At 40.5% G+C, this 25752-nt stretch overlaps 1 protein-coding gene across 1 annotated transcript in view; it reads right to left on the bottom strand.

Moving 5' to 3' along the window:
• LOC144590711 (TALPID3 protein-like) overlaps positions 1 to 22657 on the bottom strand; it is a gene marked incomplete at its 5' end in the record, with an annotated part of 124168 nt that extends 101511 nt beyond the window's left edge. Inside the window, 4 exons of the mRNA XM_078395135.1 lie at positions 4640 to 4866; positions 18746 to 18811; positions 18960 to 18998; positions 22501 to 22657. Of these exons, the coding sequence (XP_078251261.1) occupies positions 4640 to 4866; positions 18746 to 18811; positions 18960 to 18998; positions 22501 to 22657 (489 nt within the window). The remainder of the gene's footprint in view (positions 1 to 4639; positions 4867 to 18745; positions 18812 to 18959; positions 18999 to 22500) is intronic.
• Between the last annotated feature and the right edge of the window lie 3095 nt (positions 22658 to 25752).

Here is a 25752-nt window from a genome sequence, read left to right as displayed (position 1 = left end):
TTTCTTTTAATGAACAGCAACATAGTGAAGATGGTGACTCGATTCTAACCTCTTTTCTTAACATCTACAGCAACTGGTATCCTCAATGAATGTTTTGGGTTTACTGTAAATCTTGCGAAACAATTTGTTGCAAATTGAATAATTCTTTATGAACCTAACTCCCTCGACGTTAGTTTGATCAAGAACACAACTCCTGTGGCTGGTTGCAAATCGTGTCATGTCACACTTCCAATAATTTTCATTTATTCTGCTCTTTTCTTTTTAGACATTCCAAAGAAAGGCATAAATGAAAATTGTTGTCTCTCCTGTGAAGAAAGGCAACGGAGGTGTGACTGAAGATTTTGTCAGAGGTACACTTGAAGGGGGATCTTGAGGACGGGGGAAAGAAGAGGTTAAAGGGATAGATTTTCTGAGTGGGAATATGAAAACATGATGGCAATAGCTCGTAGAGAATGGCAATAGCAGATAGAAAATCGTCATAAAATGAAATCACAGGTGATCCATTTTACTTCCTAAGAATAAATGAAATAATGACTTAGTCATGTGGACAAAGTGCGCTATAGTGCGCAAAGTAGTGTAAAATCCCCAAAGATTTTTATGTGGGGCCACAAGCACCCAGGCCTGCAAGAAGTGCTTTCTTCATTTCTGGGGAAATTTATACTATTCTAATTTTAAAATAGTGACAGTGGTGGAGAGTTAGATTTAGGTCTTAGGACTAAAACCTCTGTCCCACTTAGGCGATTTTTTAGGCGACTACAGGCGACTAGGCTGTCGCCACATGGTCGCCGGGGTGTCGCCTGTATGGTCGTGAGTCCTCTCCAAAGAGTCGTAGCGTCTTTCTGGTCGCCGCTGGATTTTCAGAATGTTGAAAGATTTTCGGCGACATTGGGTTTGATGCCAATGAGCGTAGCTTGATGTCTTCTGACGTAGGTGCTGTCGTAGGTTGTTGCCAGGTGATGTAGGTTGTCGCCGGTGTTGACTTCGGTGAATTCCATTGACAACTACCTCCATCAACCTACGTCAACCGGCAACAGGTACCGGCGTCAAAACCGGAGGCCAAAATGATGTGAAATATCTTCAGTTGTTGCCAACAGGGTCGTAGCTTGTCGCGGGTGGACGTAGTTTGACTCCGGTTGTCGTAGGTTGTCGCCTGTGTGGTCGTAGATTGTCGTAAGTGCAGTCGTAGGTGGACGTCCTACTCGCGACGATTGGGTCGCCGGTTGTCGCTAGCTTCTTGTAGCTTGACGTCGACTAGGTGGTAGGTTGTTGTAGCTCATCGTAGACATTGTCATAGGGGGGGTCCAGTCGCCAGTTTTTCGGCGGCCTGCTACGACTATGACAGTCGCCGGCAGTCACCTAAAAAATTTGCCTAAGTGGGACAGGCCCTTAAAGGAATCAAGGGGTATGGGGGATAAAGCAGGAATGGAGTACTGATTCCAGATGATCAGCCATGATCATATTGAATGGCGGTGCTGGCTTGAAGGGCTGAATGGCCTACTCCTGCACCTATTTTTCTATGTTTCTATGTTTCTCCCTCTGGTTGTCTACAACATGCAGTATCTTACACAATCTGGTGCCACATCATGACCATCAAGCCCTGGAATTACAAATTCTAAAAACTGTTTTCTCTGGAGTGCTGGAGTTTGAGGAAAGGCATGATAGAAGTATCTGAAATTATGAGAGGCATAGATAGACAGTCAGAATCTTCCTCCCAGGAGAAAATGTCAAAGTCTGGAGGGCAAAGCTTTGAGGTGAAAGTGGCAAAGTTTAAAGAAGATGTGTGGAACAAGTTTATTTTTTACACAGAGGATAAAGCTATAGCTATAGCTTCCTACTGCTATAGTTCAGGTCTCCCCTCAGATTGCAGCACCCCAGAGAAAACATGTGTGGTCTCACCAACGATTTGTACAATTGTAACATGAGGTTCCAACTCGAATACTCAGTGCCTAGACCGATGAAGGCAAGTGTGTCAAAGACTTCTTCCCCAGCCTTTTCTACCTGTGTTGAGACTTTTAAGGAACTACTAGACCAAGTGGACCAGTTGGGACCAAACCTTTCCTGCATTGGTGCAGCACCCTCTCCTCCTCCCCCAACCCCTCAACCCCCTTCCTCCCTCCCCCTCCTTCCCTAGGAGATAGATTTAAACTTTAAAATGTGAATAATGTAAAATATAACACTGATTTCAATGAAACCTCTTCCATTAGCATCAAAGGGACGACGGTGAGTAAGGAGGGCCTAAAATTGACGCGCTATCGTGTACTGTTTTGGCTGTCGTTCAGGAACAGACAGACAAACAAACAAACAAACAAACAAACAAGAGTTTTAGTATATAGATGTGCCTGCACCCCTCAGGGTCTCTGTTCTACAGCATTCCCCAGGATCCTACCCTTTACTATGTAAGTCTTGCCTTGGTTCAACTTTTGAAAGTGCACTGTCAGAGATCAATTGTATTTGCTATGTATTCTCCAGTTCCCTCTGTAATCTTAGATAACATTCTTCATTGTTCATTACCACTGATTCTGGTGTCAACCACAAACTTATTAACTATATCAACAAATTTGTCACCCAAATTGTGATTATAGATTACAAACAGGTTATTCCAGCATTGATCCCTGCAGCACATCACTGGTCACAGGCCCCCAATCTAAATAACAATCCTCCCCTATTACCCTGACTCCTTCCACAAAGCCAATTTTGTATCCAGTAAACTATCTCACTCTGGATCCCATTTGATCTTCAGGACTAGCCTACCATGGGACACCTCAAAGGTCTCGCTAAAGTCTATTATAGGTGTTATATGTTGAAAATTATGGTTCAAGCAATTAACGTTTTGGTCTTAACATTGGTAGTAAAAGCAGCTGCAGAAAATGACATTATATGGTTTGTGCAAATTAAGGTACTGTCACTTTACAATGATCTTTAGCAATTGTGACATACCAAATTACCAGAATATTCACATGTATTTCCGAATTATTGATATCTGCCAATGTTTGGCTCTACTGATGCTTGCCACGGTTGGAGCCCATTTTGAAATTCTCAACAATTATGTTCCATTTAATTTTTGACATCATGACATTAGTATCCTCATCCCACTCTCCCACCTATTCTCACTTTATTTACTTTGACTGGTTCAATACTGCCAATGTTCTTATCCCCTCTGGTGAGCTGCTTTTGGTTTGAGTGTTTATCCACTTCTATTGGACAAAAAGACTGCCGACATCTTACCTTATGAAAATTGCCACATCTACTCACACATGGACAAGTGGAGAAGTGTTTCATGTAATCAGCAGTGCCTGTAATTTTAGTCCTGATGCCTATCCAGTTCGAGCTACTGAAGAACGTGCATCTGGAAATCATATATACTTTGTTTTTAATATTGAATAGCTTGACAACTCTTAAAATCCTCGTGAACACTGAATGAATGTTTAGTTGGTGATAAATATCACCAAGATATGTACGTATGTAATGCAACATGTCGAATCACTAAAGACACAAGGAACTGCAGATGTTGGAATCTTGAGCAAAACATGAAGTGTTAATTCCACACACTCCAAAACATCACTGAGTAAACATTCATTCAATGTTCACAAGGATTTTGAGAGTTGCCAGGCAATCCAATATTAAAGACAAAGTATATAAGATTTCAAGATGCACATTCTTCAGTAGCTGGAACTGGATAAACATCAGGACTAAAAATGGAGGTCGTGCAGAATCTGTGGAGCAATGGATAGGTGATGTTTCGAGGTTGGGACCAGCCTGATTCCCTCCACAGATGCTACCTGTCCTGCTAAGTTATTCCAACACATTGTGTTTTGATGTTGAAATATTAACTTTACTGGCAATGTATCTGAATTTCAACTCAACAATGAAAATGATGACAAAAGTATCAGTCTGCTTTTGTTAAGAGATTTTGTGAAGAAGTTATCAGAATTAGCATGAGGGAGGTTGTCTAAGTTTCAATGCACATGTCTGTTAAAACATGTAATCACCTACCAATACAAGTCTTACAAGAAAACAGAGGGGGGATTTTAATGCCATAGAAAATACATTATCAAATATTTAAAACCATGATCCAAACCTAACAATTTGAAGTTTAACAGGTGTAATGTGGAGGAGGTGGCCAAATAACTAAATCTTGAGTGGTTGCTCGTAACTTTAATCCAGTAATGGCATGGTGTACCTCCAATTTAAAGCAGCATTTGGTTTTAATGTCACTGATATGGTTTCACCAGGCTTGGGAATTCCAACCACTGAAGGAAGAAAACAATTGCTGGAAGCATCAGGTAAATAATTGTCCAGCATTGCCTATGGGCTTGGAAGAACAGCAGTGCTGTCTCTGGCCAGTCAATCTATTATGTTACATTGGTTACAATGCTTGATTGGGTTTCACGGATAAGCACAATCTGTCGCCAATGTAGTAGGAGTTTCAACTGTCATCGCTGTAATGAAGATGAATTTAGGGCAGAGTTAGAGACGAATAATTAGAAAAAAGCTCCCAAGTAGTCACATGGATCAACAATGTATCTTTCAAATCTATAGCCGATTTGGGGAAGAAGAACAACAACAGCACACAAAATATTCTCCCCGATAAAGCATCAATATTACACTGCTCCAAGACATCACATTGTTAGTTCCATACCTGTTTGCAGTTAAGGAATCAATTACTGAATATAAAGAAGCACTGTCCTTTGCTCTAACAATTGCTTCAAGATTTTCTTCAATGAATTTCTTATTCAGTTGCACCTCACGCAAAATTCTTTCAGCATCTTCAAACATTGATTTTGGTGCTTTTACTGACTCAATCAGTGAAGGCTTCTGTGAGCATCTAGTCTCGGTCCCTTTGGCGATGAGGGTAGGTTGCCTGAGCTGAAAATTAAAAGATTTTAGATTATCCTACGAGGGTCAAAAATTGAAGTAGAAATAAAAGATGAAACTTACATATTCGACAAAATATCAAATGTGTTCATATCTCTCTTAAATTTATGGACTTCTACTTTTAAAATATCAACTATGCTTAAAGAAGAAGAAATGTTGCAGCTTTGCTTTCTGTGATGACTTAAACTGGTGTAAAACTAATGACGTAAATGCCACTGTTAATCATCTGCATGCTAAAACTGCACTTTACTTTTTATTGAACAATATGTCTTTGGAAAATCAGAAATGAATAATTTGAAATAAAAACAAAGAATGCTAGAAACACTCAGAAGGTCAGGCAGTATCAGAAAGGGAAACAGGTAATTTTTCCGGTTAAAGACCCATTTTAGACAAGCAAAACAGGATAACAGCAAAGAATAGCAATGGGGCATATGCAAGCTGTCAGAATGAGCAGCCAAGTGGCAGAAGAAACTGAATCATTTAATTGTGGACCTTGCACTTTTTTAAAATCGGGACTTTCTTTGTAACTGTAACACTATCATGCTGCAACACTATCTTCTGCTCTGGTATTTTTCTCTTTGCACTATTTGTTCTACTTGCATATGTCTTGATTTTACTCACATCTCATTTGATTTGACTGGATAGCATGCAAACAAAGCTTTTTGTGGTATTTTGATACACATAACAATAAAAAAATCAATATCTATATCATGACAGAATCCAGGTTTACAAGCACAATTCTGAATGTGTTCAAGAATGGACGGTCCTGGCTGTGTAAATGCATAAACCTTTGAACATAGTAATAAAGTAGAAAAAACGAGCCACCACCTCCGAGCAGCCGGATTACAGGCAGGAAATTTTTTCCCAATGTTGGGGGAGTCCAGAACCAGGGGCCACAGTCTAAGAATATAGGGGAGGCCAAAACTGGGGTGAGAAATTGAGTTGTGAATTTGTGGAATTCTCTGCCACAGAAGGCAGTGGAGGCCAATTCATTGGATGAATTTAAAAGATGGTTAGATAGAGCTCTAGGGGCTAGTGGAATCAGGGGATATGGGGAGAAGGCAGGTACAGGTTACTGATTGTGGATGATCAGCCATGATCACAATGAATGGTGGTGCTGGCTCGAAGGGCCAAATGACCTCCTCCTGCACCTATTTTATATGTTTCCATGTTTCTAAATTTTGAGAGGGCACCAAATAAAGTATAGAGGATCTTTTTGTTGATAGACGGAAAACATACAAAATCAAATAGGCAATGTTAATCCTATTGATTGAGCACAACTGGAGTACAGTGTCGAATTCTGGCCACCTTATTTTGGAAAGAATGCAATGATTCCAGAGTGGGAGCAAAAAAGACTTGCATGAATGGTTCCTTGAACGAGGGGTTTCAGCTGCTTCTTACACTGGAAGTTGGGATTGTTCTCCTTCAAGCCAAAATTGAGAGTATAATTGATAATGTAGGAAGATGAACACATTTAGTGAGTGCCTTGGACTTTCCAAAGGAAACTGAAGGGTCCTTGAGGGAAAATATTCCATGGACATACAGGGAAAGCGCTGGGGAATGAGATTGATTGGTTTGTAAAGAGCTGAGGTGGACACAATGAGTCAAATGACTTCCTTCTGTGCCAAAAGATTATATAATTCTAACTTTAATCCCACCTTTAGGTTGCAATTCTGCAGGCAAGGTGGTACTTCGGTGTTGTATTAGCTACACAAAACTATATTTCAAACCCTCCATAAAAGGTTAAACATGTGAAAAGTCATAATGAAAATCCTAAAACATTTTATAGGTATGTTATAGGCAAGGGGAATCCCATTCGATACCAAAGGGCTAATCTGTGCATGGTGCCACAGGATGTTGGTGACATCTTAAATTAATATTTCTTATTTGTAACAGCGAGAAGTGCAATGTCGTTGAATAATCAGGGATGATGACATTTTCGCTATCATAAAAAATATATATTATATTCTTAGAATGCTTTAAAGTGGATTAATCACCATCACCCTTGCCTGATTAGAGACATCTCAGGCTGCTTTGGAAGGCAATGGTGGAGATTGCTGGGATCCTGACCAAAATCTTCTTTGGTCAAGTTGAGATGAGGACAGCAAATGTGGCATCTTCATTCATGAAGGGCAGCAGAAATAAACACGGTAAATGCAAGCCTGGGTCTCAAGTCAATGGTAGTAAAATTACTTGAAGTTATTTGGAGGTCCAGGATTAATCTACACTTGGAAAAGTGGGGAGAAATCAAAGATAGTCATATTGCTTTGTTATTGTTGTCTGACCAATTTGATTACAAATTTCAGAGGTAACAAGTGTATTGATGAGGGCAGTGCAGTTGATGTAGTTTACGAGGACCAGTAAGATCTTAAACATGGTCTTACAGGGGAAGTTAGTCATAAAGAGTGACCAAAAAGTTTGCCCATGAGATCCAAATTAAGTTGGCAAATTAGGTATCAAAATGGCTTGTTAATATAAGACTAAGGGTGATGGTGGAGAGTGCTTTCATGATTGGAAACTTGTGACCAGTGGTGGAATAGAGGGATCTGTCACCAAAAAGTAGAAAGCTACAGACTAAATATCAGTACATGAGATTAGTACAATAGACAATAGGTGCAGGAGTAGGCCATTCGGCCCTTCGCGCCAGCACCGCCATTCACTGTGATCATGGCTGATCATCCACAATCAGTTCGCGGTTTCTGCCTTCTCCCCATATCCCTTGACTCCGCCGTCTTTAAGAGCTCTATCAAACTCTCTCTTGAAAGCATCCAGAGAATTGGCCTCCACTGCCTTCTGAGGCAGAGAATTCCACAGATTCACAACCTTCTGGGTGAAATAGCTCTTCCACATCTCCATTCTAAATGGCCTACCCCTAATTCTTAAACTGTGGCCCCAGGTTCTGGACTCCCCCAACATCAGGAACATGTTTCCTGCCTCTAGCATGTCCAATCCCTTAATAATCTTATATGTTTCAATAAGATCCCCTCTCATCCTTCTAAATTCTAGTGTCTACAAGCCCAGTCACTATTTTCTTTAAACATATGACATTCCCGCCATCTCGAGAATTAACCTCGTGAACCTACGCTGCACTCCCTCAATAGCAAGATTGTCCTTCCTCAGATTTGGAGACCAAAACTGCACACAATACTCCAGGTGTGGTCTCACTAGTGCCCTGTACAACTGCAGAAGGATGACATGAATGTGATGGGCCGAAAGCTTCCTTCTGTGCTGCATGACATTATGACTCTGACTATTGCAATCGTGTTCAATACTGCTGAGAAAAGCACCTTTTAAAACAGAATGAGAGAAATTATGAATAAGAAGCAAAAGTAGGAAATTAATTTTACAAGCTACAGCAACAACCCAAATCCTGGTCAGGAGTTCCTGACTGTGGCTGTGTCCTTCAGTTCTTGATTCCAAATGTACAGCAATCCTCACTGGATAAAGTGAAATATGTTACTGAACTTGCAGAGATGGAAAGTACAATCAGAAACATGAAAGGGAATAAGTCACCGGGCTTGGAACAGTATCTGATAGAATTCTATAAAAGCAAGACAATATTACTGAAAGCCTTTGCATGGATAAAAGATGATGCCAAATGCTCCAACACAGGTCAGTGAGGGTCTTATTTCAATTCTGGCAAAGGAAGATTTATACACTGTACGCTTGTCATAACTTGGCCCACTGTGCAGCACACACAAACTAGTCTGAGGCTGGCACCAGGCGTATAAAGGAGCCCTGAGAGCAATGAAAGTCAACCAGACAGTTTTGCAGCACCCATGGGAAACAAACTGTCTTGGCAAGGAGAAGGAGAACACAGCAACTAATCTTGATATGACATACTGCTAAATTTCTCCTATTTCGGTCATCTCAAACTAGAATGAGGATTAAAAAAGGTTCAATGTAGAATAATTTATTCTCAATATTTAAAAATGACATCTTTGATTAACCACAAAGATCAAATGAGTGGCTTATGTTAATGGTCGGCATTTCCTTTTATCCTTGAAGCACTGTGCATGTTATGGCTTCTCTTGACAAAATCCAGCCCCATCTGCCTATTCTCTCCTCAAGTTCCTTCGTCTCACAAGAAAACAACCCTCAGTTGTTGTGCACTGTGAGAGCGTCATACTCTTTAAGGAAAACCTTTCGAGCTTCACGTCCTTTGGTGTCAACAGGCAGAAGAGAGTGTCATTCAGAGGTGTGGGAATTCAATGGGAAAAAAAAATGAATGGTAACAAACCAAATCAGGAATAGGAGAATTGGGGAGAGAATATTAGAATTCATTGCGAACAACCCTATTCCAGGCATCCACCGGCCCTATCCCCAAACTCTATCTCTGCTACATTGACGACTGCATCGGTACTACCTCCAGCACCCATGCAGTACTCAAGGACTTCATTAACTTCACTACCAATTTCCATCCTGCACTCAAATTCACTTAGACTGTCTCCGATAACTCCCTCCTCTTTCTTGATCTCACCGTCTCCATCACAGGAGATAGACTATCCACTGACGTCTATTATAAACCCACTGACTCCCACAACTATCTAGTCTACACTTCCTCTCACCCAGCCTCATGGAAAGATTCTATCCCCTACTCCCAATTCCTCTGTCTAAGCCGCATCTGCGCCCAAGAGGAGGTGTTCCATACCTGAACATCTGAGATGTCCTTATTCCTTCGGGAAAGGGGGATCCCCTCTTCTATCATCGATGAGGCCCTCACACTCGTCGCCTCAGTATCCCACAGCTCTGCTCTTGCTCCCCTCCCCCCGTCACAACAGGAACAGAGTTCCCTTAGTCTTCACCTTTCACCCCATCAGCCTTCACAGACAACACATAATACTAAATATCAGTACATGAGATTAGTACATTTTCACCACCTCCAACGGGATCCCACCACAAGTCACATCTTCCCATCTCCACCACTTTCTGCTTTCTGCAGAAACCATTCCCTCCCCAACTCCCTGGTTAACTCATCCCTTCCCACCCAAACCACCCCCTCCCCAGGAACCTTCCCCTGCAACTGCCGTAGATGCAACACCTGTCCCTATACCTCCTCCCTCAACTTTGTCCAGAGACCCCGACAGTCCTTTCAGGTTCACTTGCACCTCCTCCAACCTCATCCATTGTTCCAGGTGTGGACTTTTATATATTGGCAAGACCATGCATAGTCTTGGTGATCACTAAACACCTTTGCTCAGTCCGCCTTGGCCGACATGATTCCCCGGTTGCCAAATCCTTTAACTCTCCTTTCCATTCCCACACTGATCTTTCTGTCCTGGACCTCCTCCATTGTTAGAATGAGGCCAAATGCAAATTGGAGAAATAGTACCTCAAATTTTGCTTGGCAGCTCACAACCCAGCAGCATGAATATTGATTTATTTAACTTCTTGCATCCCCTCCCACTCCTTCCCTCCCCCACCTTAGTCGTTGTACTAGTTTCGCTGTCTTCCTGTTGAGTTTCATTGTATAACTTGTTATCACCTATCCCACAGCCATCAATGGACCGTTGTGGGCTCCACATAGAGTGATACAGCATTGAAATAGGCCTTTTGGCCCAACTCACCCACAACGGCCAACAATGTCCCAGCTGCACTGGTCCCACTTGCTTGCGCTTGGTCCATATCCCTCCAAACCTGTCCTATCCATGTACCTGTCTAATTGTTTCTTAAACGATGGGATAGTCCCAGCCTCAACTACCTCCTCCTTGTTCCATACAACCACCACCTTTTGTGTGAAAAAGTTACCCTTTGGGTTCCTATTAAATCTTTTCCCCTTCACCTTGAACCTATGTCTTCTGGTCCTCGATTCCCTACTTTGGTCCCTACTCTGGGCAAAAGACTATGCATCTACCCGATCTATTCATCTCATGATTTTGTATCCCTATATAAGATCTTCCCTCATCCTCCTGCGCTCCAGGAAATAGAGACCCAGTCTACTCAACCTCCTCCAATAGCTCACTCCCTTTAGTTCTGGCAACATCCTCGTAAATCTTTTCTGAACCCTTTCAAGCTTGATAATATCTTTCCAATAACATGGTGCCCAGAACTAAACACAATATTCGAAATGTGGTCTCACCAACGTCTTTTTCAACTGTAACATGACCTCCCAACTTCTATACTCAATACTCTGACTGATGAAGGCCAAAGTGCCAAAAGCCTTTTTGACCACCTTATTTACCTGCAACTCGAACTTCAAGGAACCATGCACCTGTACTCCTCGATCCCTCTGCTCTACAACACTACCCAGAGGCCTACCATTTACTGTGTAGGTCCTGCCCTTGTTCGACGTCCCAAAATGCAACACCTCATACTTTTCTGTATTAAATTCCATCAACCATTCCTCTGCCCACCTGGCCAATCGATTCAGATCTTGCTGTAATCTTTCTCAACCATCTTCACTATCTGCAAAACCACTAACTTTTGTATCATCAGCAACATTGATGTAGATGACAATTAGTAACAGGCCCAGCAATGAACCCTGAGGCACACCACTCATCGCAGGCCTCCAGTCTGAGAAGCAACCTTCCACCATCACCCTCTGCTTCCTTCCCTGGAGCCAATTTGCTATCCATTCAGCTATGTCTCCTTGGATCCCATGCGATCTAACCTTCCAGAGCAGCCTACCATGCAGAACCTTGTCAAATGCCTTACTGAAGTCCATGTACACAACATCTACAGCTCTGTCCTCATCAACCTTTTTTGGTCACCTTCAAAAAAATCAATCAGATTTGTGAGACACTACCTCCCATGAACAAAACCATCCCTAATCAGTCCTTTCCATTCAAATGCCCATATAACCTATCCCTACAGTAACTTACCAACGACAGATGTTAAGCTCACCGGCCTATAGTTCCCAGCATTTTCCCTGCAGCCCTTCTTGAAAAGAGGCACAACAATTGCCACCCTCCAGTCTTCCGGCACCTCTCCTGGATTTCAGGACGACTCGTAAATTTCAACCAGGGTTCCTGCAATTTCCTCTCTAGTTTCCCGCAATGACCTCGGATATATCTGATCAGGCCCTGGAGATTTGTTTACCTTCAAACACGATAGTACCTTCAGTACATCTTCGACAGTAACCCTGACTGCTCTCAAGACGCTTCCTGTGACTGCTCCAATTTCCTCCGTTCTACTGTCTTTCTCCTCGGTAAATACAGAGGAGAAATACTCATTTAGGACCTTGCCCATCTCCTGTGGCTCCACACAGAGGTGACCGCTTTGATTCCCGAGAGGTCCCATTCTCTCTCGAGTTACCCTTTTCCCCTTTATGTATTTATAAAATCTTTTGGGATTGTCCTTAATGCTACCCACCAGAACGATCTCCTGGCCCCTTTTTGCCTTTCTGATTTCCTTTTTTCGTATACTCCTTAGTTCCCGAAACTCGTCCAGGGGTGCCCTTGATCCCAGCTGCCTATGCCTGTTCCATGCATCCTTCTTGTTTTTGACTAACATCTCAATTTCCCTCGTCAGCCAAACTTCCTTACGTTTGCCTGCTTTGCCCTTCACTCTAATGGGGACGTACACATCGTGAGCTTTCTTCAGTACACTTTTAAAAACATCCCACTTGCCCGATGTTCCTTTCCCCTCAAATAACCTGCTGCAGTCAACTTGAGTGCGACCTTCTTTGATACCCACCTTTCCTTAATCATCGTTACTTTTTGTATATCTCTCATTCATTTGTTCTATACCTTGTCTATATCTCTCGTTTCCCTTCCCCCGACTCTCAATCTGAAGAAGGGACTCGACCCGAAACGTCACCTATTCCTTTTCTCTAGGGATGCTGCCTGACCCGCCAAATTACTCCAGCTTTTTTGTGTCTAGTTAAAGCAAACAACAAGTTGTGGACAATGCTTTAAGATGAAGAAGCATTAACAGGCAAAGGATTGGGTGGAAGAGCTGCTGATACCAGTGATGGCTTGAACACCCGAATGAGAAATATGACTGAAAAGGATACCTTCTTTAATTGGGCAATAAAGATGAAGAAAAGTTCCAGTTAGAGAAAAAGAGAGAATCTATAATTATCAGTTTGAACGTGTCAAGCTAATAAACGTCATACAGACACAAACAACTGCAGATGCTGGAATCTTGAGTAAAACACAAATGCTGGAGTAAACTCAGCAGGTCAGACACCATCTGTGGAAGGGATGGACAGGCAATGTTTTAGGTCGGGACCCTTCTTCAAACTGATCAGATCTAGTCCAAGTTAGAAAGCCAGAAATGTGGCAGGTTGTTTTGAGATATGTATTAGTTTGAAAGGCTAAAATATTGTCCCTCTGAAAAAGTAGAGAATATAATGTGGAGAATGTGAAGCAGTTCAGGGAACTGAAAGGGTTCCATATGGAAGAGCGATTATTTCCTGGGTCTACTGTAAATTCTAATGTTATCCTCACATTGATTGTCGTATAAAATTAATGTAAATGAATTAAAATGAAAAACACATAGAATTTTCCAAGGAAAATATTATTCAAAACCCGAAATAGATAACCAGTTTTATGCCTTTAATATCTATAGTTCTCTCTTGTTCAGGTTGTTTTCATCGGTTGAGAAAATGTAGCAGCATCTTTTGGAAGTAAAATGTTAAAATCTATCAGGTTGGAAAAATAGCTGCTTTGAACAAGGTACAACCTTCATAATGGTTCCTGAGTGAGTGAGTTTTTATTTTCAAACCGAATGAAGCAGTGAAGTGGAAAAACAGTCAGGTCAGAATGGCTGATCAACGCATGTGCCTGACAGAATAGTTGCTAAGCATTCCCACAAAATAAACAATCACAGACTCCATTGGGCTACTAATCAGTGACAAACATAATCAAGGATAGCTCTTACACGTACAACATTTTCCAAACAACACAAATGGCCACAACACATTGGTATGCTTTTGTTTATGTGATATTTCAACTGCTGTGTATACCTTGTTTTGTAGATTTATTTCTCGAAATATTTATTATATTTTCTGGGAAATAATGAATATGAGAATCTGATCTATTTGATGCATTTGCTAATTGTTAGTTCAGCCTGGCCACAATAGATTCAAAAGGCAACAAATGCTTGTTCAGACCATTTGTTTCTCCTGTTTAGTTCAAATGTTTGAATTTTACAGTCTTGTTTGGTTTGTTCTCAGGGCTGCGATCAGTGCAATATTGTCTTATAGACAATAGACAATAGGTGGAGGAGTAGGCCATTCGGTCCTTCGAGCCAGCACCGCCATTCAATGTGATCATGGCTGATCATTCTCAATCAGTACCCCGTTCCTGCTTTCTCCCCATACCCCCTGGCTCCGCTATCCTTAAGAGCTCTATCTAGCTCTCTCTTGAATGTATTCAGAGAATTGGCCTCCACTGCCCTCTGAGGCAGAGAATTCCACAGATTCACAACTCTCTGACTGAAAAAGTTTTTCCTCATCTCTGTTCTAAATGGCCTACCCCTTATTCTTAAACTGTGGCCCCTGGTTCTGGACTCCCCCAACATTGGGAACATGTTTCCTGCCTCTAACGTGTCCAACCCCTTAATAATCTTATACGTTTCGATAAGATCCCCTCTCATCCTTCTAAATTCCAGTGTATACAAGCCTAGTCGCTCCAGTCTTTCAACATATGACAGTCCCGCCATTCTGGGAATTAACCTAGTAAACCTACGCTGCACGCCCTCAATAGCAAGAATATCCTTTCTCAAATTTGGAGACCAAAACTGCACACAGTACTCCAGGTGCGGTCTCACTAGGGACCAGTCTTCAATTCTTCAAGACAAAAGCACTGACAAAAATCAGAAGGGTGCAAGATTTAAGCAGTTAAAACCTGCAGAAGCATAGGAAGAACATCCCACCAAGTAAGCAAAGTTGTCACAAGAAGAATGAACATGAGGTTTTGATGATTAAAAATTAAACTCCACAAGTCATTCCTGCCCCACATACCCAGCTGATGAAGATCCTGTTGTAGTTTTGATAATCTTCTTCGCTGTCTATGATACCACCTATTTTAATGTCATTTGCAAGTTTACGAACCATGCCTTGTACATTCTCATCCAAATAATTGACATAGATGACAAACCATGAGGCCAGTCCGAACTGTGAGGCACACCACGAGTCGACACACCCAAAAAGTAAACTTCCATCATTACTTTCTGCTTCGTACCATCATGCCAATTATGTATCTAATTTGCTAGCTCTCCCTTGTGACCTAATCTTCCAAAGCATGCAGAAACCTATCAAAAGCGTTGAGGAATTCCATCTAGACTACTACCCTACCCTTATAGACTGCCTTGGCTAGTTCTTCAAAAAACTCAATCAATTTTGTGACACGTTCTCCCACCCATACAGCCATGCTGACTATCCCTAATCAATCACTGTATTTCCAATACAAGAAGATTTGTTCCTCAGAAATAATTTATCTACTACAGGTGCCAGGCTTACTGGTCTATTGTTCCCAGGCTTTTCTTTACATCCTTTCTTAATTTAAGGCTCAACATTAGCCACCCTCAAGACCTCCAATTATCACCCTTGGTTAACAATAATGCATATATTTCAGCCAGGGCTCCTGAATTTCTTCTCAGGCGTTCCACTCGGGTATACCTGATCAAGCCCCTGAGATAAATCTACCATCATATGTTTTAAGGTACCCAGCTCCTCTTCTACTGTACCGCAGACTATCTCCAAGACATCCCCACTAACATTCCCAAGTTCCGTCATCTTCGTGTATTTCTCCATGATAAAATCAGAGGCAAGATAATATTAATTGCAAAACCTTGCCCATCTTCAAGCCGCTTCACATCCATCATTCTTCCTCTTCTACAAATTGCCAATGCACCAAAAGATATTGGAGAAGTAGTTTTAAAGGCAGAGATACATTGATTCTTGATTAGTACGGGTATGAAAGGGTTATAGGGAGAAGGCAAGAGACTGGGGTTAGGAGGGAGAGATAGAGCAGCCATGATTGAATGGTGGAGTAGACTTGATGGACTGAATGGCTGAATTCTGCTCCTATCACTAATGACCTTATGACCATTCAATTTTCACAGCATTCAGTAATATTGTTAGTCGTCTGAAGGCTGATGAGTCAGGGGTGAATGCCTGTCCTAGGTTTCCAATTCTTCCACTGCACTCCACAATCCCTCTCCTTTTTTAGGATCCAATTAAAGATGTCAATCCCCTTGGCAATATCAACTTATCAATATCAAATTTGTTCCTTTGTTATTTGCAAAGCTGACAAACTCTCCATCTTTGCAAACTAAGGCAATTTTTTAATGCTTCTATCCCATGATCTTACCTTATCCCCCTGTAAAGACCTTTGGCACACATGTATGCACCAGGTGTATACTTGAAATGAAAAAATGGATGATGGTTATTATTGGAAACAAAGATACAATCATGAAGTGGTCATGAAAGCAAAACATATTTTATCTTTTTCTTTTTTGCATGTCATTTCTAATTAAAGATTTTTGTTATCTCAGTTTAACTGTAACTTCTGCTTCATGTTTTTTTCCAGTTTGTATAAAGCTATCAGATGTTTTCATTCTGCATCAGGTATTTAGGTTGCAGGTTTTTATATGCTCTGTTTTAAGAAGCATAAGCTGATTTTTCATTTACAATTTCATTGTCTTACCACTCAAATGGAATCTTTCCCTTATGTATTACTTTCTAACACAGGCAATTTTCAGGTTTCCACACAGGGTTTTGGATATAACCTTATTGTGCATAAAATGTTATATCTGTCACTGGGCATTTATGACACCTGTAAGCAAAATTATATTTATCTGCTCTATTATGCAAACAACATCAGTTTCTGCATTGCAAAGATAGTGTATTTCTGAATTGCTCACAGTCAATTCTATGGAAGAGAAGTCAGTTACTTGCAAGCAAACTAACTCTCATATTTGATACTGGGCCCAAGTAAATAAAAACTATTTATTTTCGTCAGTTTGAACTTTACTGAAAAAAGTAAAGATATTAGATTTACATTCTGTGACACCAAAATCAGCAACAGCTTCCTCACCGTTTAAACAGTATTAAAGGTATGGTTAAGTTTTAATGTATTTTAGATTTAGCCAAGAAACACAGTGATGAATGCAACTATGGCACTTTATACAGGGTTATTTAAAATATAGTAATGTGAAACTTGGATTTTGAATTTGTATAAACTGCTCGACTAAAGTTTTAGATGCAACTATAATTTATAGTTATCTAAACAGGCCCATCAGCCCAACACATCCATCCATACTGACCATGTTACCTAACCAAGCTATTCGCAATTGCCTGCGACTGGCCCAAATTCCACCAAATCTTTCCTATCCATGTGCCCATCCAAGCATCTTTAAATGTTGTAATTGTACCTGCCTCTACCACTTCCTCTGGCAGCTTGTTCCAATACGCACACCGCTCTCTATATGAAAAAGTTATATTTTGGATCCTTTTTAAATCTTTCCCCTCTCACTTTAAAATTGTGCCCTCTAATTTTAGACTCTCCTAACTTGGGTTAAAGACTGTAGCTATTCATCTTATCAATACTCCTCATGATTTTATATACCTCTGTAAGGTCACCCACAATTTCCTACACTACAGTGAAAAATAACCAAGCCTATCCAGCCTTTCCCTCTAAATCAAACCATCTGCAGCCAGTAACATCTGTAACAGTCATAAACATATTCACACGCTTTCCAGCTTAATATCATCCTTCCTACAGCAGGGTGATCAGACTAGACATTGCTCTAGATGTGGCTCAATCAATGATTGTACAGAGGTAACATGGTGTCTCAACTCCAATATTCAATAATGTGCAGATGCTGGTTCATATCAAAGACAGACACAAAAAGCTGGAATAACTGAGTGGGTCAGGCAGCATCTCTGGAGAAAAGGAATAGGTGACTTTTCGGGTGGTAACCTTTCTTCAGACTGAGAGTCAGGGGATAGGGAAACGTGAGATCTAGATGGTACTTAGGATAAATTAATGGAAGACATGCAGAAAGCAATGATAATCAAAATGTGGAGCCCACAATGGTCCATTGTTAGCTGTGGGATAGGTGATGATGAGTTAATACAGACAGTGGAACTCAACAGGACAACAGTAAAACTAGTACGACTAGGATGGGGGAGGGACGAAGAGAGAAAGGGATTATACGGGATTATGTGGGCCGAGGCAGACTGAGCGAAGACGTTCAGCAAAATGATCGCACATGCGAGTATTGTGTTCAGATTTGGTCACCCTGCTATAGGAAGGATGTTGTTAAACTAGAAAGAGTGCACAAAATATTTTAGGATGAAGCCAGGACTTGAGGCCCGAAGCTATTGCGGGAGGTTGGGCAAGCTTAGAATTGATTCCTTGGAGCACAGGAGGCCTAAGGGTCTTGTAGAGGTATACAAGATCATGAGGGGAATAGATAGGATGAACGCACAGTGTCTTTTACACAGAGGAGTATCAATAATCAGAGGACATTGGTTTTGGACGAGAAGGGAAAGATTTAAAAGGAACCTAATGGACAATTTTTTCCACATAGAGAGCAGTGGGTATATAGAACAAGCTGCCAGAGGAGTTGTTGAGGCAGGTACTATAAAAAAAATTAAAATACATACGGATAGATACCTGGATAGGAATGGTTTAGAGGGTTAAGAGCCAAACACACGCAGATGGGAGTAGTGCGGATGGTCGGCATGGGAAAGTTGGGGCGAAGGGCCTGTTTCCATGCTGTGTGACTCAAGCATACTTATATTTAAAAAAATACGAAAATTCCTCAATCCATTTTTATAGCTCAACATGTGGCATAAAGAAACTAAAATAAACTGGAGAACTACCAATATGAAAAGCAGCAAACCTCAGGGGGGAACAAAGTCAGGACTGAACATAGAGTGGAGATGAACAGTGTAGCGATTTCCATGGCAACTCACCAGATGATATTGCAGAGGCGGTGAGTCAATAGGCTTGCGGCCGCTGTGCTGATTGGCACTCACACTCTATTTGCGAGAAAGGGAATCAAGAGAAGGAATAAGTGAAACACCACTGTATCTTGTGACCCTTTACTGCTATTTTCATTCCTGTCTCAATGTGCTACCAAACAGTTGAAAATACTGTGAATATTTTAAGAAAAATCAGAATGCAAACCTTATTGCCTTCCATGCGAGATTGCCTCTGCTCTGTCTCCTAAAAGTGAAAGCACATTTACAGTTAAGTCTTCTCCAAAACAGAATCATTTTACAGTACTCATCTTGCTTGCTTCTACATTTGACAAAGAAAAACACGAAGACTATGGTCTAGTCATTCTAATTCCTGGCTCTAACAATTAAGGTACTGACAGCAAAACACAAAATGCATACTTTGATTAAAAAATCGGGCTGTAAGGAACAGTCTGAGAAGTCCAACACAGTTCAAACAGCTTACAATAAATAGGCTGCTGTCTGTATGCCACAAATCTCCCTTTCACCTCAAAAAGTAAATAGAAAATTTCCAATTTAATACTTTGAAGCAGTAGCCAACAGACACAGCTAGCATTCAAGTTAATGTCTCAGAAATATCTCAAGGATTTTTTATTAAGTTTGTTTCATGTAGAAAAACCAAACTCAATGAAGCAATTGGAGCCCTCAATGTTTTTGGTTCCCATTACAAAACATTTGCGCTATTTATTATCTCTCACATTATAATCACATTTTGGATTACAAATCCAAATTCATGTAATAATGATTTATTTATATGAAACAAATATTTGTTTTTCAGTTGATTAAGAATAAATTCTCATTTGGCTTTCCTTTGTTGCAATAACTGACGAGGATTATGCATCCTTCAACTTATTTTTTATCTGTATTTTGTCTACAAAGGCTATGTAGTCTCCAAATGCTTCCAAGTATTTTATAATTTTCTCCAATTTTCCTATGATGACAAAATATGTCAACGTTATATATTGTGTAAACATGCTGTATACAGAATTCTTTGAATTAGACCTACTTAGACGCTGCAAATTCCCATTATTTTTAATACAATTTTCTACATCACTGTGATTTAACATATTTGCAAGAAGAATTGCAATGAATTTACATAATCTGGCATATAACGGAAAATATTGCAAATTGACACCCAAGAGTGCTAAGAAAGCAATATACTGATACAGGCGTTCAAGAAAAATAAAATCTGAGCTGATTTAATGGCTATATACCAATAATGTTTGTGAATGACTAAATAGCTTACATTTAGGTTGTTTTCCTGATGCATGCGATTAATAATCAGAGCAATCCCAAAATATTTGTGATGTATATTTGCAGATGGGTATCATAGGCAACATAATAGAAATGTAATATTACCATAAATTAAGAAAGCTAATAGCTTGTATATTTATTGTACATTATGCATGGGGCATTTTCAGACCCTCAGTTATTACCACCAAACTGATCATTATCATTTCAATATTCTGCCACTTTTATTTCAGTAAAATGCAAATTCTTTGTTCGATATAATAAGCAGAGTAGCCTTATGCTCACTCAGCAAGAAATTAAACTATTTGTATCTGGGGTTTTTTAAAGTATAAATTGTGCACAAATAGCAAAATTTGCCTCTTTTAAAGTCTTTACATTCATTTCTGTTGCGTCCATTAGTTGATTGGATCAGGTACTCCTTGTTACAATTCGCCAGAATATAGGTTTCATTTGCCTGCTGTAGTTTTCTTGTGAAGTGATAAAACAAATGCGTACAACTTGATTTAAATGCTTAATAATAAATACTGGATCAAAAGTTTGCACCACAGAATCTGCTTCCCATCAAGTTCTCTTTTACTTCCCCTCTGGATTTCACATTCTCCCGCACCATTACCAGCACAGTTCTGTGCAACCTTCATTCTGGCATTTGCCCATAATTAGCATCCATTTAAAATATTAAAAATGGCTAACATTCAATGTTTGGGCAAGTATTCTTTGTTACCAGCTCTTTCCAATGCATTTAGTTCATGCTACAACCATTTTTACAAAGAGAAGCAACAAGGTTACGGTGGTGCAGCGGTAGAGTTGCTGCCTTTCAGTGAATGCAACGCCGAACTGCTGGGTTCGATCCCGACTATGGGTGCTGTCTGTACGGAGTTTGTATGTTCTCCCCGTGACCTGCGTGGGTTTTCTCTGAGATCTTCGGTTTCCTCCCACACTCCAAAGACGTACAGGTTTGTAGCTTAATTGGCTTGGCAAATGTAAGAATTGTCCTTAGTGGGTGTAGGATAGTGTTATTGTGCAGGGATCGCTGGTTGGCGCGGACCCGGTGGGCCAAAGGGCCTGTTTCCGCACTGTATCTCTAAATTAAACAAATTATATATATATTGAATTATCTTATATATTTAACTGATTTAATAATGTAATCAAAATTATTTTCTGCTAAGTAACAGATGGCTGGAGGATAAGCCACTGATATGAATAAATGCCTTGTGAATATTTACATCTGTAGATTCACAACTGCAGATTTTGAAAATCTGAAATTAAAACAGAGAATGCAGAAACACTCAGCAGGTAAGGCAGCATCCAGGACAGAAAAGGAGGTACCGTCAATATTAATCACCCCAAAATATTGACACAAAAGATGAATCCTCCATTGTTTGCTGTCACCTGTGGTTTTACTGTAGCATTTTTGCCTGAGATGGAAAGTTGCCTGTTCAAAGAGACTTACAAAGCACAAATATCCTGGCTGACATTCGTGCTGGGATTTTGGATGAAGCACTAAAATGAGAAAATAATGGCGTCATCAAATTTGTGGAAAAGACATTCACATTATAGTTTGGGAAAAATATGGTTTAGGTTTATTATTGTCATGTGTTCTGAGGTAGTGCAAAGATAGCTGTTTTGCACACTTCCAAATCAGATCAGATAATACTATACATAAATACAATCAAGCCAAACTCAAGGATAAGGGGTCAAGCGAAAGAAACAATACAGAGTGTAGAATATAGTTTCTGCATTGTCCGACAAAGCCTAATATCCAAATGAGGTAGAGGAGAATTGGACTGTACCCTAGTTTATGGAAGGACTGTTCAGAAAGCAACAACAATGGGGAAGAAGCTGTTTCTCAGTCCAGTGGTATGCACTTTGAAGCTTCTGTATCTTCTGCCCGAAGTGAGCAGGGAGGAAGAATAGGAATAACAGGGGTAGGAAAGGTCTTTGATTATGTTGGCAGCTTTCCCGAGGCAGCGTGAGGTAGATAGTATATCGTCAAAGATGGGGAGTCTGGTCGGTCGGAAAAGAGCTTTCCCTGCACACCTTTTTTTTCCCTTAATCGACATTAAGAACAGATTAATGAAGCATTTTAAAACGAATGTCTGTGTGGATGCTTGCTATTCTCATTGTGACTGTCATGTTTCCTGCACTGCTCCAGAAATGTCCTGAAAAAATATTTCATCAGCTGTAAAATACTTTGAGACACCCTGTGAGGAACATGAAAGGCATTTAAAATGCAAGTCATCTTTTATACATCTTTACCAGCCGACACGGTGAGTGTTTCCTGCATTTCTACTCCAATGTCATTCATTCATTTTATTATCCATTCCAGGAACAGGCTGACCAGCTATTTGTGTGGATCGAATTCTGATATAGCTTTCTCTGTTTGTTTTCAAATTTCCTAAACAAGCATTTGCAGTGAAGAATTGCCGCTTCAAGCAATGTGTTGTTCATTGTTTCATTACCTGTAGAATGTCATGCATTTCCCCATTCAGTCTGCCAAGGTCACACAGCACATCAGTAGCTCTCTGTGCAATTGCACTGGCTTTGCAAGCTGCTGATCCAGAACCCCTAGAGGCGTCTACAAAGGTTGCAAACGATTCAGTCAGCGGGTTGCTTGAGCTACAAAAAAAAAAGAAAATGAAATTCACCAACTAAAAACTGACATCGGTTACATCCAGACATATATTAACCCTTAACAGATTCGTGCAATTTCGACATGTTTGGAAATGTTATAATAACGAATGAAATTTTAAACCATGCTAAGTCATTACAAGAAACATTACATATTGTGCATGCCTGGGCATATTTATTGCGTTATCCTGCTTTGGCTACTGTCTGTGTGGAATTTGCACGTTCTCCCTGTGACTGTGTGGGTTTCCTCCGGGTGCTCCGTTTTCCTTCCACATCCCAAGGACGTATGGGTTTGCATGTTAATTGGCCACTGGAAAATTGCCCATAGTGTGCAGGTAGTAGATTAGAAAGTGGAATAATAAAAAACTAGTGTGAATGGGTGATCAATGATCAGTGTGGACCCAGTGAGGGGCCCACCAAGCCATGCTCTCTCTCTAAACTAATCTCATTCCTTCCTGCCTGGACCTATCCTTTCCACTTGTATCTGTGACATCCCTAATACTCTTCACTGCTTCAACAGTTTCCATTTCTCTGATGCCAAGTGGCTAATCTTCATGGGCATAAAATCTCTCCTCCCCTCCATCCAAAATCAGGAGGTCTGAGGCCGTCTGCTTCCTCATTGAACAGCGCACCAACCAGATCCTCACTACCTACACACCCATTTGGCTGGATTAACTTGTTCTTCAACACTCAATTTCTCCAGACCGAAGTGTAACAGTGAGAACTGGCATGGGCCAAGCCCTGTCTTGGTTTCAGTCTTCTTTGAGCCTACCTCCTCAGCTCTTTTTTTCCACGGCATCAATACAGTGCTGTTGCTTCCTGCACTCAAACAGAACTCAACAATTTCATTACTGCCAATGTCTACCCTGCTCTCACTTTTACATGGTCCATCTGTGACCCTTCCGTCCTTTTCTGAGTTTCTCCATCTTCATTTCAGAGCATGGGGTGGCAACAAACATCTATATACTAAAACTCTCGTTTGTTATCTTGTTTGTGACTGAACTTCAGTCAAAACGGTACACGATAGCGCCACAATTTTAGGCCCACCTTACTCACCATTGTCACTTTAGTGATAATGCAAGTAGTTTTATTGAAATCGGTGTTATATTTTTAAAGTTATTCACATTTTAAAGTTTAAAAGGAGGGGAGGGGGAGGGAGGGAAGGGGGGAGAAGGGAGGGAGGGGTTGAGGAGACAGCGAAGGGGGGGGGGGAGGACAGGGTGGTGCACCAATGTAGGAGAGGTTTGGGCCGAACGGGTCCACTTGGTCTAGTTAATTACAAACCTACAGATTTCCACCCATTCCCTCCCGTATATATACCCTCCCATCCTGCCTCCATTCCATTGTCTCAGTTCCTCTGTCTCTGTTGTATTTACCTCCCTCACTTCTACATAGGTGGAAGGAGACAGCCTCCTTCTTCCCAATCTGGGCTTTCCCTTCACCATAGTTTACATTGCCCTTGACTCATCTCATCCTTCTTCCACAGCTCACTCTTAACCCCTCTCTGGCTGGACAGAACAAGAACAAAGTTCCTCAGCCCTTCCACTTCTGCATCAGCCTCTGCATTCAACAGATCACAAATTTCAGTCAGCTCAAGCAAGATTGGATAAGGATGTCAAGCTAAAAAGGGATTAGAAATGGTGCAACATGATGTTACCAAGATTCGAGGGCTTGAGCTATAAGGTGAAGCTCTAAAGGCTGGGATTTTATTCTCTGGGGTGTAAGAGGCTGAGGAGTGACCTTGTTGAAGGATACAAAATCATGAGAGGCAAAGGTAAGTTGAATGATCAGTGTTTTTTCCCAGGGTACAGTAGTCCAGTAGTCCAAAGGTTTAAGGTGAGAGAGGAAAGACTTAAAAGAGGTCAGCAATCATGGCTTCCGTCTCTCATGGATATTCATGTGTTCTACCCAATTCCTCTCCCATCTTCTCTACCACTGAAAACTCACTGTTTTGTTCACTCTTTCAGTTATGACAAATGGACTTTGACCTGAAATGGCAACTCTTGTTGCCTGACATGTTCAGTCTTTATGGCATTTTCTGTGTTTGTTTCAGATTTCATACATCTGCAGATTTCATACATCTGCAGATATTTTGATATCCAGAAAAAAAATCATTAAACATTATTGCAAAATAATGATGACCAATTTTAGTTATAAGCTTGACTTTCAGTTAGTGAAGCATTTCACTAATTATGCTATTTGTTTATTAATTTTGCAACCATCTTTATATTTACATTGTCTAATTAGTAAACCCAATCTATGACAATAAGGTTTGAATAGAAACAAAATCAGTGTTGTGTAGAACACATGTCCATTGTATTATACATCATTGGATTAACTACACACAATTCATATTCTTACGTCCATTTGTTATCAATTGAAGTATAACTCATTGCATCACATAACATGTGATCTTATAAAATTGGTTATTGCCTCACGTCCTGAAAGCAATCGATTTCAACCATAGCAGCAGAAAAACAATCTTTACTTTTAATATATGAACAATATAAAATATTGGTACATTCACCTTTCTTTTGTTTTTCATGTTTGAAATGGTGCATTTTCTGTATTTTCTGTAAAGTTTAATAAAACTGAACTGCATAGCACAATAAATTGCAGATGCCGGACCTTGTATAAAACACAAAGTGCTGGAAACGCAGGGGTCAGGCAGCATCTCTGGAGAACATAGGTAGGTGATGTTTCAGGTCAGGGCCCTGTGTTAAGCGAAGTTCAGTTGCTGATAGCATTAACAAGAGAATGGGCTAAATACTCACATTAGAATTAAGTTTAAAATTTAAATGGAATGGATAGAAACTTTGTGTCTTAAATAACAATAAGCCCGCTTAAATGGAAAGATAAAGTGCACATCAATGCCCACAGTTTCCTACAGTTCACGTTCATGGTTTGAGCAGATGGAATTGAAATTTGTTAAATTGCTCACAACCTGTGTGGTTCTCACACATTTCCCAACAGTACACCATTTAGCAACTCTGCACAAAACTCCAATTAACTTTCTTTTTCAGGATTGGTGGGAGCTGAAGCATAAAAGATCATGGGGTAACACAGCATAAATCAGGAAAGAG

The sequence above is a fragment of the Rhinoraja longicauda genome, unplaced genomic scaffold (assembly GCF_053455715.1).
Source record: "Rhinoraja longicauda isolate Sanriku21f unplaced genomic scaffold, sRhiLon1.1 Scf000263, whole genome shotgun sequence".
Lineage (NCBI taxonomy): Eukaryota > Metazoa > Chordata > Chondrichthyes > Rajiformes > Arhynchobatidae > Rhinoraja > Rhinoraja longicauda.
Note: the sequence above shows the minus strand (reverse complement) of the source record. Positions and strands in the feature narration are given on the sequence as shown.